The sequence below is a fragment of the Astatotilapia calliptera genome, chromosome 23 (genome assembly GCF_900246225.1).
Source record: "Astatotilapia calliptera chromosome 23, fAstCal1.2, whole genome shotgun sequence".
NCBI lineage: Eukaryota > Metazoa > Chordata > Actinopteri > Cichliformes > Cichlidae > Astatotilapia > Astatotilapia calliptera.
The window spans coordinates 13,075,073-13,089,502 of record NC_039323.1 but is presented as its reverse complement, the minus strand read 5'-3'; the positions used below and the strand labels follow the sequence as shown (position 1 = coordinate 13,089,502).

The following is a 14,430-nucleotide window of genomic DNA, read 5'->3' as shown; positions in this document are numbered from 1 at the left end:
TTGCCCCACTGTACTTAGCTTGGCAAAACTCTCAGTCTTTGGTAATGACTCACCTGTATATTCTGTTTTTCCCAAAAATATTTCTATAAATATGTCTTTAAAAGAATAAAAACTTTATTAAACAAAAAAGGTTTTTTTTCTATCGTGGGTTTATTCTACCAAGTGACTGGCATTTCTGTTTGCTTTGTTTTAATGATTTATGGTCTGATTATTAGGTGTTTGACTTCTCATGTAGCCTGCGGTATAATGCTGAGAAAGAAGTACCTGGAAATTACTATTGTTTGTGGCGTGGGAAAGGTTGCATAATCTAATTTCCAGGCAACAGGAATGCACAGTCACTCATACGCTTCATGTTACCAGCACAGTCTTTCCACATATAATTGGTGTGTGTTTGTTTAGCTGTCCTCTATGGATAGAGATGACTTATTATCACAGAGATCCTAAGCTTTATAAAACTGAAATTCAGGTTCAAATTTGTATAAAAGGAGACTATCAAAAGCATCACTCCTCACATGATCTTTGATCACTTTCATAATGACTTTATAGTTTCAACTGCCATTTCAAATCTTAAATTCTGTTTTATTAAGTATGATCCCAAATGGAGTCAAAAAGGGGGCTGTTGTATCATGTAATTGTTTAACCCATGAGCGTGTAGTGTTCTTCACTTTGTTACGTTTGGTTTCAAAATATCAGTGCTACACTACCCAATGGGTGACATTACCTCGTCTATGTTAATCTTTTATATATTAGGGTTTTACCTGCTAATAAAAATATTAGCACCCTCTGAATAGGCTTTGATATTATATTAAAATGATCAGACTCACTGCTTTCCTTCACTCAAGCTTAAAATGCATTTTTTTGCTTATCAGATGGCTAAAAAATACCAGGGGAATTCACAGGCTTCTGTAAAGCCAAACTGATTCTTTGCCCCAACTGTATGTGGGTCAGTTATGCTTATGTGCATAGTGAGGGCAAAAGGGCAGTTTTGGAGCCAGAAGAACCTACGCTGAACCAAAGACTGAATGTACAGAAACCGGCATCATTCTGTCTCATTACATATAGACAAATGTGTGAGGTGTCATAAACCTAAGCTTATCCAGAGGATCATTAAATGGTGAAACCTTTTTATCAGTTCTTCAGCATTCTTTAGCAGCTCTTGGACTTCAACTGCCATGCAAATCGATACCTGCGACTGTTTAAGATAAAGCAACCTGCCCTGTCGGCTGCGAGCATCACATTAAAAAGAGAAGACTTGTTTACACTCACTACAACCTCAAATCACTGAATCAGTTTGATGGTGTTCATGCACTCAATAACATTACTGCTGCACAGCCCCCACTGCCAGCTGATCCCAGGGTCTACATCCACATGCAGCCGGTGCTTGAGGTGGAGGGGAGAACAGCAGATGGCAGGGCTGCCCCCATCATGTCTGCTTTCTTGGGAGAACAATGCATCTCTCAGAGCTCTTATTAAAGGAGGGGAAGGGGGGTTTCAGTCCGCGGACAGCTGGCAGGCAGCATGCCTCACGTCGCCCCTCTCCCCTCCATGTCCACACATACACACTGCAATTAACTGGCACGGGCTGCGGCTTAAATATTTACCAGGTCCATGCAAACAAAAGAAAAAAAGATTAGTCCAGGTCTCAGTGATATGACATCATTTTTCATCTGCAGCTCAGTGTAGCAGGTATATAATCTGTTACCGAGTTTGTGTCAAATGTCAAGTTTGTGTATAAGGATCACAGAGCAAGAGGACCAAAACGCAGGACAGAGTAAAAGCTCCAAATCCAAATCTTTTATCGGGTCTGAGGTCATTCAGGGGTGGGCAGACAACAAACCAGGTGAGGATGAGCAGGCAAATGAAAGGTCAATAAAACAGGTACAAATGTACAAGGAAACAAAAATTCAAGAAGAGAAGAACTTTGAACAGGGAAAATAGCTGGAATGTTTGACTGTGATCGTCTATAGTTAGATAGCCATAAAAGGTGGACATGGGTTCTGGGGCTAGAAAGCGAAGCCAGTATGGAAGTGCCTTAAGCATGCATTCTTTTTTATGAAAAGCAGGGGGCGAGTCTATAGTTATAAATAACAACTGTATAACATTGTATAAAAAACTATGAGGAAAAAGAGGCTACAGTTTACATGATCTATGAGCTCAGTAAAAACTCCCTTGATGTGATATTCTGGTTTGTTGCTGGTTAAAAGTCGCATTTAATACAACACGATGTTCAGTATGGAGATTATGATCTTCATAAATCAGGAGAAAGCTGGAGATTGTGATGGGCAGGCCTACCTTGTGATCTGCAAGTTTCTGTTGGGTCCATCCTTTTCATAAAGATAACAACCACAGAAATGTTTAGCCTGAGGCTTAAAAAAAACAAACAAGACTTTGCCTAGCTTCATAGTGTGTTAAATGTATAGCATAACTTGATGTACACTTTCCCAAATATGTAATGAGACGTCTTTGTGAATGAGACCTCAGCAGCCGTGATAGGTCTGGTTGGTCGAACTGAATAAAATAGGCCTTTATTGTCACTGTACATGTACAAACAAATTGTGGTACGTACATGTGGCATAAATGCAGTTTGCTCATTAGCACAAGGATAACACTTCTATGGAACGTAGGGCTGCTTGCTAATGAAGCTAGTTAAAATAGTTTGTATTGTGCTGCCAGCGATGCATGCAGCTCTTTTCATACCTCTGATGTATGCACTGATATGTCATTGGCCATCTTTCATATACAGTCTATAATAAAACTCGCCAATAAGCTTGGAATCACGTAAAGTTGCTGCTGTTGTCTGAGCTTGGTTCTGCTGCTTTAGATAAAGCAGTGTTTAAAAGCCTCACTGTGGAAACTGGCGGATTTTTCTTGATTTTCTGACATGAAAACAAAGTTACTGAAGTAAAAGAAATTAGTAATAAAATCAAGGATTCAGTTTGTGATGAGAAACGGAGACAGACTGGCTTAATTTGGCACATCTAAGTTAATGTCTAAAAATAAAATATAATGATAATATAATAAAACTAAATAGCGTTTTGTGACATTTTTTTTATTTTGACGCAAAAATTCTTCAAAATATAAAATTTTTTTAACATTGCATTCTTAAAGTATTTGAACGGCTATTTTACTGCTTTTTATCTTTTTTGTGCGGCAGTGCCACAGAAACGTTCAAACATGAGAATGCAGGGACTTAAATCTTCCTCAGCTATAGAAACTGTGCATTCAAATGTCCTGAAGCCGCACAACAAAAAACAACAACGAGCTCTTTTACATGACACAAGCAGCCAGCTGAGGGGCTGCTGCTTCTGCTGCTCTGAATCCATTTTTTTAAACACACCGCCCCTCTCTCTTCCTCTTCCTCCTCCTCATCCTCTCCCTCCTCCCCTCTGCTCTGCTTTTGATCCCACAGGGACTCGGAGCCTTTGCATTCCTGTCATTCCAGCCGCAGCGAACAATCAGCTCTCAGTTATTTATTAGTGCGCCTCGCAGCTCCGCTCCGCTCAGTCTGCTGCCTGCTACCCGTCAGCGCGCACACATGCGCACGGAGGAAAGGAGCTCCGCACACTTGTGGACGTTTATTTTGAACAATAAGCGCAGATCATTGATTTGAGATACGACGGCACCGCTCACTGTGCGATGAGACAAAAAAATTGGTGAGTTTAGCATTTTATCTGAATAGGTTTATCTGAACGTTTTCTGTCGGTTTGTGTGTGGACGGAGTCCACTCCGGATGGAGTTACTTACTTAACAGATTACATCTGAGTCCCGTTTTAATTCATGAGCCACACACAGATCCATCCATTTACAAAACAGTCTCATTCATGCAGGAGCTATAAAGGCACAAACCATTCAAATGTAGAGTTACCCATAAAGCTTTTGCATTTTGTGTTTTATGTGTTTATAATTCAAACTCAAATAGTAAAGAATTTAAAGACTTTTCACACTTTGTAAAAACAAAACAAGAACATTTACTTTGGCCAAATTGACCCTGTGGCGGCCGGTTCTGGTCACCAGGCCCTACGTTTCACACCCCTGACATTAATGTCTTTAAACTGATTTTTAAATAATCTTTACTGCTGCTTTTTCAGCTTGGAGGATTAGACTTGATGATGTTTTGCGTAATTCACTCTTGATCTCATGTAGCTGTGTAGCTATTTTGTGCGGTCAGGACACATTGTGGTGGTTTAATAAGGCATTAATTTTACTCTCTATCCAGATTTTCACGTTGAAAGTTAAAATGAGTTAATTGTATAAAGTAACCAGTGCATTTTAAAGCATCCATCATTCATATTCTGAAGACTTTATATGTCTTCATCATGTTTTGGGCATTATCTGATCCTGAATCACTGGAATCTTTTGAGTCTGTGCGACCGTTGAGTATTATGCTTGTGTGACTGGAGAAAGTTATGCATTGCAGCATGTGGGCCATAAAAACTGGATCTCCAGTGACATCACTATCAGGGGTATTTCCAGCTACAGCTCGTGCACACACAGCATTGTGTAACAGAAGTGTGGATAAGTTTGTGCAGTGTTGAGTCTGACCACAGTTCTTTTCCTTTCAGATGTGTGATTTGTGAAGCGCCCACGCTGCCACATCGAGGCTTGTTTTTGTTTCGTTTTTTTTTTAAACTGTCTTTTCATTGGCTGACATGAGAACTGCCGAGGAGTCCTCTGGAACGGTCCTGCACCGTCTCATCCAGGAACAGCTCCGCTACGGAAACCTGACGGACACGCGCACGCTTCTAGCCATCCAGCAGCAGGCACTGCGTGGAGGCAGCAGCGGCGGCGGCACCGGCAGTCCCCGCTCCTCTCTGGAGAGCCTCACTCAGGAGGACACTCAATACATCCAGATGTCAACAAGGCAGGAGCCTCAAGGTCAGGAGCACCAAGGAGACAGCTTGCACTCTGAGAGCCCCGTGTGCCACCTGTACCATCTCCACAAGGAGGAACTGCCTACTTACGAGGAAGCCAAAGCCCACTCCCAGTTCCTGAAGGGGCAGGCGGAGCACAATGGACCCAGCATGGATGTAGAGGGAAGTGGAAGTGAGGCACAGTGGGATCTGAAGAGAGAGCACGCTCGCTCTCTCAGTGAGAGACTCATGCAGCTTTCTCTGGAGAGAAACCGGTCTAGGAACAGTCTGCCTATGAGTTCCTCACACAGCTACCCACAGCTCTATAATCATCACAATAATGTTTTAAATGCTGCGACACCTGACAGACAAAGGGCTCAGCCGTGTGCAGAGCAGCGAGGACCACCCCCAGACTATCCTTTCTGTGTCAGACTTCCTGGATACATGCTCAGCCACTCACAGGAATATGTGCAATACAACCAAGACCCCCATCCTCCCCTCTACACACAACAGCACAGGTAACATCCACAAACACATGCGCTATCAAAAAAAGAAGAACAGCCCCAGAGAAGTCTGCTGTTCTTTTATTTTGGCGGTCTTTTCAGCACTGTTGCTATCTCCTGTCTGCAGGTTTGTGTCTGCTCAGTCGCAGGAGACTCACAACAGCATCACAGCAGCTTCAGACTGCAACTCCCCTCAGAGCGACACATTAATGCGGGAGAACGAGCGGCTCAGGAAGGAACTGGAGGTGTACACGGAAAAGGCCACCAGGCTTCAGAAGGTGAGAGGATGGTAGTGAATGGTTCGTTGAGGTCGTGAGAAAACAAAAGTTTTTAGCTGGGGCAGGAGGTGACGGGTTTTCTCACTAATTCAGAGCATGGAATCTCTACAACGCATCTCCTTTTGTCTTTAAAAACATGTCGGCATGTGAGGAGATAAATGGCTGGCACCTGGGATCACGAGTGTTCAGTCTGGAATGTTAATTCCATTATTCATTCACGTAGTGTTAAAGAGACATTTCACAGCGGGTGGCATTCAGTAGACTAATTAGCCTCATTGATATTAACATTTGCAACATAAACCAGACAATATGCAGGAATTCCTCCCCCAGAGACTCATTTTCTCTCTTTCTTCCCAGTTGGAGTTGGAGATTCAGAGGATATCTGAGGCTTATGAGACCCTCATGAAAGGCTCTGGAAAGCGAGAAACTCTGGAGAAAACGATGAGGAATAAACTAGAGGCAGAGGTTAAGAGAATGCATGACTTCAACAGAGACCTGCGAGGTAAGTTTCCATTTTTATTTGTCTGTCTCCTGGCTTTAAACCTACTTTATGCGTATGTGCTCATTGTGGTATGCTGGTCATCTCTGTGCAGAGCAACTCGACGTGGCTAACAAGCACAGAGCGGACTGCGCCGACCCGAAGCAGCACGTCTTTGTCAAACTCTTGGAGCAAAGTGAGTCTGCATCAGTCTTTTGTTACAAACTCCTCTCACGCTGCAGTTCATCACAGATTCAATCACAATTCCCTGTGAAACACTGAACAATAGCAGGAACATAGCTGAGCAGGGATTGGTTTCCTTCTTTAGTGATGTGGTGCTGTCTACATGTTGTCACACAAATGGGTGTATCTCCCCTGTAAGTTACTTTTGGCACCTAGACTCCAGACCTTTTTTTATGCTGCAGTAAATGTGGCCTGGATTCCTGAGATGTTTTTAGGGCTTTCAGGGTGTTTGCCACTAGGAATGCCCCCCCTCCCTTTTTTTTTTTTTTACTGATGTGCTCAGTTTTGCATCGCTACTAATGACCTCCCTTCTCAAGGGGAACTAATACGTCTGGGTGTCCTGGCCTAACTCTACATGACCCATGACTTGCTCATTCTCCTTATTTGGGCATTTCTTTTTCATGCCATAGCTTAATGATGATCGGCCAGTTGTGAATATTTCTTTGCTCCCTTTTAGCTCTGTGCAGAACTGAGCTGTAGAGAAATCCCTACAGCGAGGATTAGGTGGAATAACACTTATGTTGGAACATTTGGGCAGTAAATGCAGTCGTGTCAGTGTCTATGATTATCTTTCCCAAACGGTTATCTCAGCATAGCAGAGAAAAGCAGTACAATAGTGGGATGTGTAGTTTATATGTTTGTGTTATGAGAACCACATGAAATATATTTTGAGCTGCTTGTTTACTTCACGTCCTCAGAGGCATTCCAGAGCTTTTACCAGTACAAGGCTATGCCTGTGTGCGTAAGTGGATAAGAGGAAGTCTGCATTCCCTCCACAGGCATGCACTCATGTTGTGTAATCAGCCCCCTTTTAAAGAGGCACATCAGTTAAACTTTCTAAAAGGGCTCATTGAAATGCAGACTAGCTTTCAAAGATTCAATGAGAAATATTGTTTTTACTGATCCCATGTTTACGAGGGCAATAAACTTAGCAAAAAATGAGGTGTCAAATGTTTTGATGTTGAACCACATGCCTTTATGTCTGTTGTTGGGTCACATTCCTTAGAAAATGCACTGAAATGCTCCCGGACTGAAGGCTTCACTGACCCCAGCGAAGGCCATGGGAGCTTCTCTTTAGAGGAGACCAATTTTACTCTTTTTTTTTTTTCCAGTGATATAGTTTTATAGGCTTAAAAAATCAAACAAAAGCCAGGAAGAATCTCAAAAGATTTATTTTTAAGTTGTTAAGAGCCTCGTCACCTTCATTAACCTGCTGTTTCCTGTATTGCAGATGAAGAGCAGCAGCGGGAGCGCGAATGTCTGGAGAAGCAGATTCAGCACCTGCGAGTGTCCAGGGAGGAGTGCCAGCGGAAACGGGAGCTGATGGAGCAGGCTCTGGCCTCGGCGCAGACTCGCAACCGTCAGCTGGAAGAAGAACTTCAGAGGAAGAGGGCGTACGTGAAGAAAGTGGAGAGGCTGCAGAGTGCGCTGGCCCAGCTGCAGGCCGCCTGTGAGAAGCGGGAAGAGCTGGAGCTCCGGCTACGCACGAGGTTGGAGCAGGAGCTAAAAAGCCTCAGGGCACAACAGGTGAGGAAAACAAGCCCCCCCCCCCCCAATGGTTCAGTTAGCAGATTTTAACAATGTGAACATGTCCAAGCGGCTTATCCTATAGAAACACTTGGCTGGCTCACAGGGTGAAAGGGACCAGCATTAGTCTGCTAGAGGATTCCTGCGTAGTTAAAGTAGTAAAAGTGGATTGAGGGATAAACACATTTTCAGAGAGTCATATTTAGAGCATTTTGTTTCCTTGGGTGTTAAACGATCTATTCTGTCTACCGTTTCAGTCCCAGAACCAGAGCACTGATTCCACAGCTTCAGAGCCGAGCTCGTCCAGGTTGCAGCAGCATCTGAGGGAGAAGGAGGAGCGTATCCTTGCCCTGGAGGCAGATATCACCAAGTGGGAGCAAAAGTACCTGGAGGAGAGCACCATGAGGCAGTTTGCAATGGATGCAGCAGCCACAGCTGCAGCACAGAGGTACAGACAAATCTGTCAAAATGGAGTGAAGATTCAAAACGTAAAAATTGCGGGATTATTTAGAAAACCGTATATTTTATTTTCAGAGATACAACTATCATCAATCACTCCCCGCGGCACTCTCCGGACAGTAGTTTTAATGAAGACCTGCCGTTGTCCCATCACAGACGTCAGGAGATGGAGAACAGGTGATCATCTTTTCATCCATACTTCATTGTTTCCTTCTGCCTGCTCTGTGGTGTTTTTTCTAAACTCACGATGTTCTCCGTGCGTTCAGGATCCGCGCTCTTCACGCTCAGCTCCTGGAGAAGGACGCGGTGATCAAAGTCCTCCAGCAGCGCTCCAGGTTGGAGCAGAGCAAGCCTGAGAAACAGGGGCTTCGTTCGGCCAGATCCGTCCCCTCCATCAACATAGCGACCGGCGGCATGGAGAACAAAGGTGAGCTTCTTCCCTTACTATTCGTGCCGAGCTGAGGAATCTGGAATCTTTAATTACACACGCTATCCTGTGACAACTGCCAGACAGAATGCGCACACCCTGAAAAAGACAAAAACAAGTAGGACACAGCCCTGTTTTTAAACTGGAATGCATATCATCTCTCACTCCAGAATAGCCCCATCCAGAATAGTCATGGGAAGAGCTCTGCGCGGCAGATGTTCAGGAGCGCGTAAATGTGGATGTAGGCGGGTAATTAAGCAGTTTCTTCTCTTTGTCTGCAGGAAAGAGCCTCTCAGATGACCAGACAGGTTCAGCTGTGCTGCAGCCCAAGCTGCTTGCTGCTGCTAAGGTCCTGAGCCGAGACTGCAGCACGCAGAGCGACGAGGCCTCACAGGAGCCTGAGGCCACAGCAGAGCACGGCAAGCTCAAGATGTGTGAAGCAAGCTCAGCGGCTACACCTGGTGGGTTTTTCGAAGTGCTTAAGGCCCAGTCAGCTCCTCACAGCTCATTTTAAGAATGTGTCATTGAATTAAATAGAAAAATCACTCCGACAAGTAGCTTTGCATTGTTTCCTCCAGTCAAATCAGCAAACATGAATATTACAGCTGAAACACTCGGATCAAAAAAGATCCACAGAGGCCTCTGGCCACGCTGCGTTTCTACCATAATATGGTTGAGAGAAAATAGTTCCTCCAGGAACCACGTGGTAACTGGGTCATGATTTCTAGAAAAAAAAAGATGTTGCTACTTAGTTTTCACATCAGGTTTTTGGTGCTTTCAGCACCGCAGGGCAAGTGCAGACCTCTTCACAGAGGATATTTCCAAAAACGAGCAACTCCAAAACAATCTGGACGTATAAATAACAAATATTTATCTAAACGAATGACACGTGCATCGGCAGTTTGCCTTCCAGTGTTGTTTTTTCTAATCTATAAATTCTGTCCTGCCTGTAGAAACCTCGGAGGAGCCAAAGCTTCCGCCGAAGATGCTAAGGAGCCTCAACAGCTTGGGCGCAGACGTGGTGGAAATCCTCATTTGAGCGCTCGCTGCGGCTCGTATGACTGACAGCAGCTCTGACACAGACTCTTGGCTGAGACTTTAAAGGGCTTCCTCGACGTCTGGCTTAAATCAACATGTGTGTGCTGAGATTTCCTTCTGCTGTTTCTGCACAACTCATAAACGGGCAGTTGGGATTCGTTCACGGTACCTGGACAGTATTTCAGCGTGACAGGAACTGGGCTGCTGACTGTGCATATATTGTGCATGTTTCTCTTTTTATTTTTTAATTATGTATTGTATTTATACATGTAAATGCTGCTCATAATTGATGTGATTTTTGTTTGTCCTAAATGTGCACCACTTTCTTTTTCTAATTATATACACATGACTCACTTCTTGGTTTTGTTTTCCAGTAGCATCCCTGTTACCATGCCCTCTGAAAGTAATGGGAATATTTATAAAATGACTCAGAATTTAACAGAGCTAAATTAACAGTTGCCCTCCTCTTTAAAATACATTCGGAGGCCTTGCTCGCAGCTCAGAGGGGGATTTGGAAACATTTTTTTGAATGCGAAGCCTGCAAAATGCCTGCTCGGTTCTCTCTTTAAAAAGCCTGTGAGGATTGACGCCGTTTCTCTGGGGTCCGGTTTTCCAGATCCCCGGCTAATGTTTGGGGCCTCAGAAGGTGGCTACCCAGCGTTTCGCTCCCCTCCCATGCCACAGCGGAGCTAATCTTCTCACATTCCTCGCTGAGGGAATGCTCCCGTTAAAGAAAAAGGCTATCTAAAGTCTGACCCTTCGCCCTTGTTAAAATGGCAGGCATTCTCCACATGACTCCTTTTCTGGGGTGGTTATTTCTTCTGAGTCGTGGTAGCTGGATCTACCACGAACGTCGAAACGGTCAACTATAATTGGCCCACATTTGCTACTCCATCGCTGTTATATTCAGCTGTTTTTCAAGTATCTCACATTTCTGGGTAGACTATACTGTAAGCCTAATATGGACTCTTCTATTTATTTCTCCCTGCGTGATGTAGGATCACTGAACACTGATGAATGTACACTTCTGTTTTCAATGAATGTGTTTTCTATTTAACTGGAATGTGCCACACTCCATGGGGAAAGGACATTAAAACTCATCATCAGTGGATTTCTGAAGAAGCCAATAAGCTTATCCAGTTTTTAAATATTAGCGTGTGAAACCTCACGTTTACCCGATATTCTCCTTCATCCTCCATCACAGTGCATTTGCTGGTCAGTGCAGTGTGTCAGAGTTACTGCCCTTTGCTTATTCTGCAACATGTTTACACAAATGGCTGTTTGAAGTGAGAGAAGTTAATATATTTTGTAATTATTATTTTTTTCATATCTACTTTAAATGGTCTTGTTTCCTGGTGCCAAAGATGGACTCTATCTTTAAGTTATAGTTGATGATGAATACAAAAGGTTGTGTTAAGTTGCCTCGCTTCAGCTGGTTGACCCAACGTGATGTTGCTGTGAACTTTTGTAAAGGAAACATTTGTATGTATGCCTTAACATTTCACAATAATAAAGTTTTAATATATTCCTGATAAAAGGCTCTCTGTTCTCTTCACCGAAGTAAAGCCGTAGATGTCACCCGCTGGTTTGTAAACATTTTAAATCTGAAATTTTGGTGCTTTTGCCAGCTTTTTTGGAACCACAAGTGACCATATTTGGACAATTAGAAGGATTTACTTCACCCGCTAACATCAGCTAGCTAGGTTTACTGAATCCAAATAGGGTGCACCAACGGTTCCTCATTAGTTCAAAGATAAAAAGTTTAAAAATCACCTCTTGCAGTTGTTATGAAGGCAGATATCAGCTATAGAAGCAACCATTTATATCAGGCTGTAAAGACGGTGACCTCGCCTTCTTCTTTTAGCTGCCCCCTTTAGGATCGCAACAGTGGATCATCTGCCTCCATCCCTAGCAACCCCCTTTGTCACACCAACCGTCTGCCTGTCCTCCTTCACTACGTCCATGAGTCTCCTCTATTTTCTTCATGCCTGGCATCTCCATCTTCAGCGTCCTTTGTCCAGTATATCCAATATCTCTCCTCTGCAGAAGTCCAAACCATCTTAGCCTCTCTAACTTCATATCCACACTTGAACTGCTCCTCTGACATACTCATTTCTAGTCACTCCCAGTGAAAATCTTAACATCTTCAGCTCAGACACTTCCAGAGTGGCCTCATTTCTTTTTGTCGCTGTGACCCTTTCCAAACATCTCAGTGACCTCAGAAATCTTCGAGTTTGAAAAATTCAGCCAAAATCCTCTATCCTCTGTCCACTTGAGGCTGATCCCCAAAGTGACAAAAATCTACTAGTTTTGTAGTTTTGGTCTCTTTAGATATACTGGATTTAGGGGATGACCAGGCTGTTGGGGTTAAACATTTGTACTTACTGTTTGACTCCAAGTTTTCTTTAAAATGTCTCTCCTCAGTCATCAGTCATCTTTCCAATAAATCTACTACACCAACTGAGCCAAGATTTTCTCTATTCTTCTGTGACTTCTATGACTGCTCAGCTGTGGTTGGTCTTCTTCAAGCAGAGACACAATATGATGTACAAAAACTCTGCAAGTAACAAAATGTACCGTATTAGTTTCACAGCAATCTTTTTCTATCTTGCTGTTAAGATAAAGGCATCTTGCATGACAAATACCAGAAGCTGTACCTCAAATCCTAAGAAAATTAAGTTCTTGAGGATTTTAGATTTCATCTCACACAAAGTGATTCTCCAAACCTGCCCAGCAGGAACTAATCCACACGAATTCTCAGAAAATAAGAGAACCTGTAATGTTACTCAAGTTAAATGGAAATACAAATTTAACCTCAAATAATCAGATCAAATGCCAAGTAATTGATTGTATTTTGATGTGGATGTGCTTTCTTATATATTCTCAAGATGTGCAGGGACATGTAGGAATTCCTCGGTAAACTTTTAATTTTAATGTAAATATTTTTGTCTTCCTTGTTCCCCCTTGCTGAGGTTGGAATTTCATTCCTCGGATGCCAGACATTTTCCTCTCGCTGCCTTTACTTGTCATAGGCGAGTGCCACTTTTCTCAGGCGGGGAAAAGCTGCAGTAATAAATCGCCATGTGTTGAGTACCATTTTCAGCTTTGGCACCATGCGGTCTGTGATTTCCCATTATTTTGGTCCTATCTGTGCAAATGCAGATCACATTTCCTGACTCGTATGTCAGTAACTGTGAGTGAGGTGAGGCTCAGCTGAGGGGAAAGGTTAGGATTACGTGAGCACTAAGTTTGAACAGCATCATAGTGGGAAATTTAGCTGAAAAGTCATCCTCATCCAGTCTGCATGGAGAAAGGTTAAACCTTCATGTATGCATTCCACATACATGCGGACTGGAGCATAACTTACAAAGACTGTTGTCAGGTTATCGCCGTGATTTCACCACTGTGACTCCTGCCAACTGTGCGCGTGATTCAATCAGAGTGGATCAAGAACAGATGTCAATGTTCTGAATTTCGACTTTGTTTGTTTTTCATGGTATGAAAGTGCAGACTCCACATAATTCACGCTTCATCTACAGTCAGAAAAATGTTAAAGTCAAGCGCCATTTGAAGCAATGCGAGATACAATCGAAGTGTGTGTGAGGAATGAAGGGGACAGTTGGTAACAAATCATTTGTCCTCCTTTCCTTTTGAGCACATTTTGTACTAAAGGCATGTGTGAAATATTTGGAAAAATAACTGTGGGGCTCTGTGTTTTGCCTTGATTTCCATGGAGATTCCAAAACTTCCTGCCTACAGCAGCCATGGAATGTGCCCCCGCCCCCTCAGCGTTTCCACATAAATCAGGGCACTGACTTCTAATTTTAGGGATGTTAGAGAGACGATGCAAATCTCTCAGAGGAGGCCACTGGAAGCAAATTTTTCGGCCTGAGTCCACTGCAACATTATTTGCTGAACTGCTCGACTTAATTCAATTAAGCTTTATTTATAAAAAGTCCGTTTACAATAACAGTCACCTCTATGTAGTACGGTAAAGACTCAACAACATTAGATCAAATGAGCACCACTTGGTGATGGTGGAGACGAAGAACTCCAGCAGAAGACGCATCCAGCAGGGAGGAGCTGACATCTTAGAGAAAAGGAGCTTACTCTGCTCTCCTACTTCAACCCAACGTCACAGCAAAGCTCTGTCGATTTCAGCGGAGCATTGTTTGGGTGACATGTCACTCTGTGTCACGTTCTCATGAGGATGATGTCTTTTTATCTTGCTAAAGTGTTTTGTCTTGGTTTTTTTTTAAGACAAAAGTCCAAGTCATCATTATCAGCTTCTGCAGTGTTTTATCAGCACTGTTCATGTGCAGCATGTCTTTAAGCTCCATCCATCTATTTTCTTCTTCTTACCCAATGGGCTGGGGCCTAGAGTGAGAGGGGGGTACACCCTAGACAGGCCACCAGTCGATGGTAGGACCAACATAGAGAGACAGACAACCATTCACACTTACATTTGTGCCATTAATCATTTTATAATCTCCAATTAACCTAAGCCTATGTATATCCTTGGATAGTGGGAGGAAGCTGGAGCACCTGTAGAGAACCCATGCAGACACGGGAGAACGTGCAAACTCTCTGGCCAGATGGTGACTTTGAATCCAGTTCAAACTTCAAC

The 14,430-nt window shown here is 43.3% G+C and overlaps 1 protein-coding gene across 1 annotated transcript; it reads left to right on the top strand.

Annotated features, from left to right (window-relative positions):
* The first annotated feature begins 3,458 nt into the window (after window positions 1-3,458).
* On the top strand, window positions 3,459-11,340 carry amotl2a (angiomotin like 2a). Its single transcript, XM_026159779.1, has 11 exons — window positions 3,459-3,653; window positions 4,563-5,368; window positions 5,481-5,631; window positions 5,989-6,133; window positions 6,225-6,305; window positions 7,584-7,879; window positions 8,137-8,327; window positions 8,414-8,515; window positions 8,605-8,765; window positions 9,047-9,226; window positions 9,719-11,340. Exons 2-11 carry the CDS (start codon window positions 4,650-4,652, stop codon window positions 9,802-9,804), a joined length of 2,112 nt encoding a protein of 703 aa, XP_026015564.1. The 5' UTR covers window positions 3,459-3,653; window positions 4,563-4,649; the 3' UTR covers window positions 9,805-11,340.
* The last annotated feature ends 3,090 nt before the right edge of the window (window positions 11,341-14,430 follow it).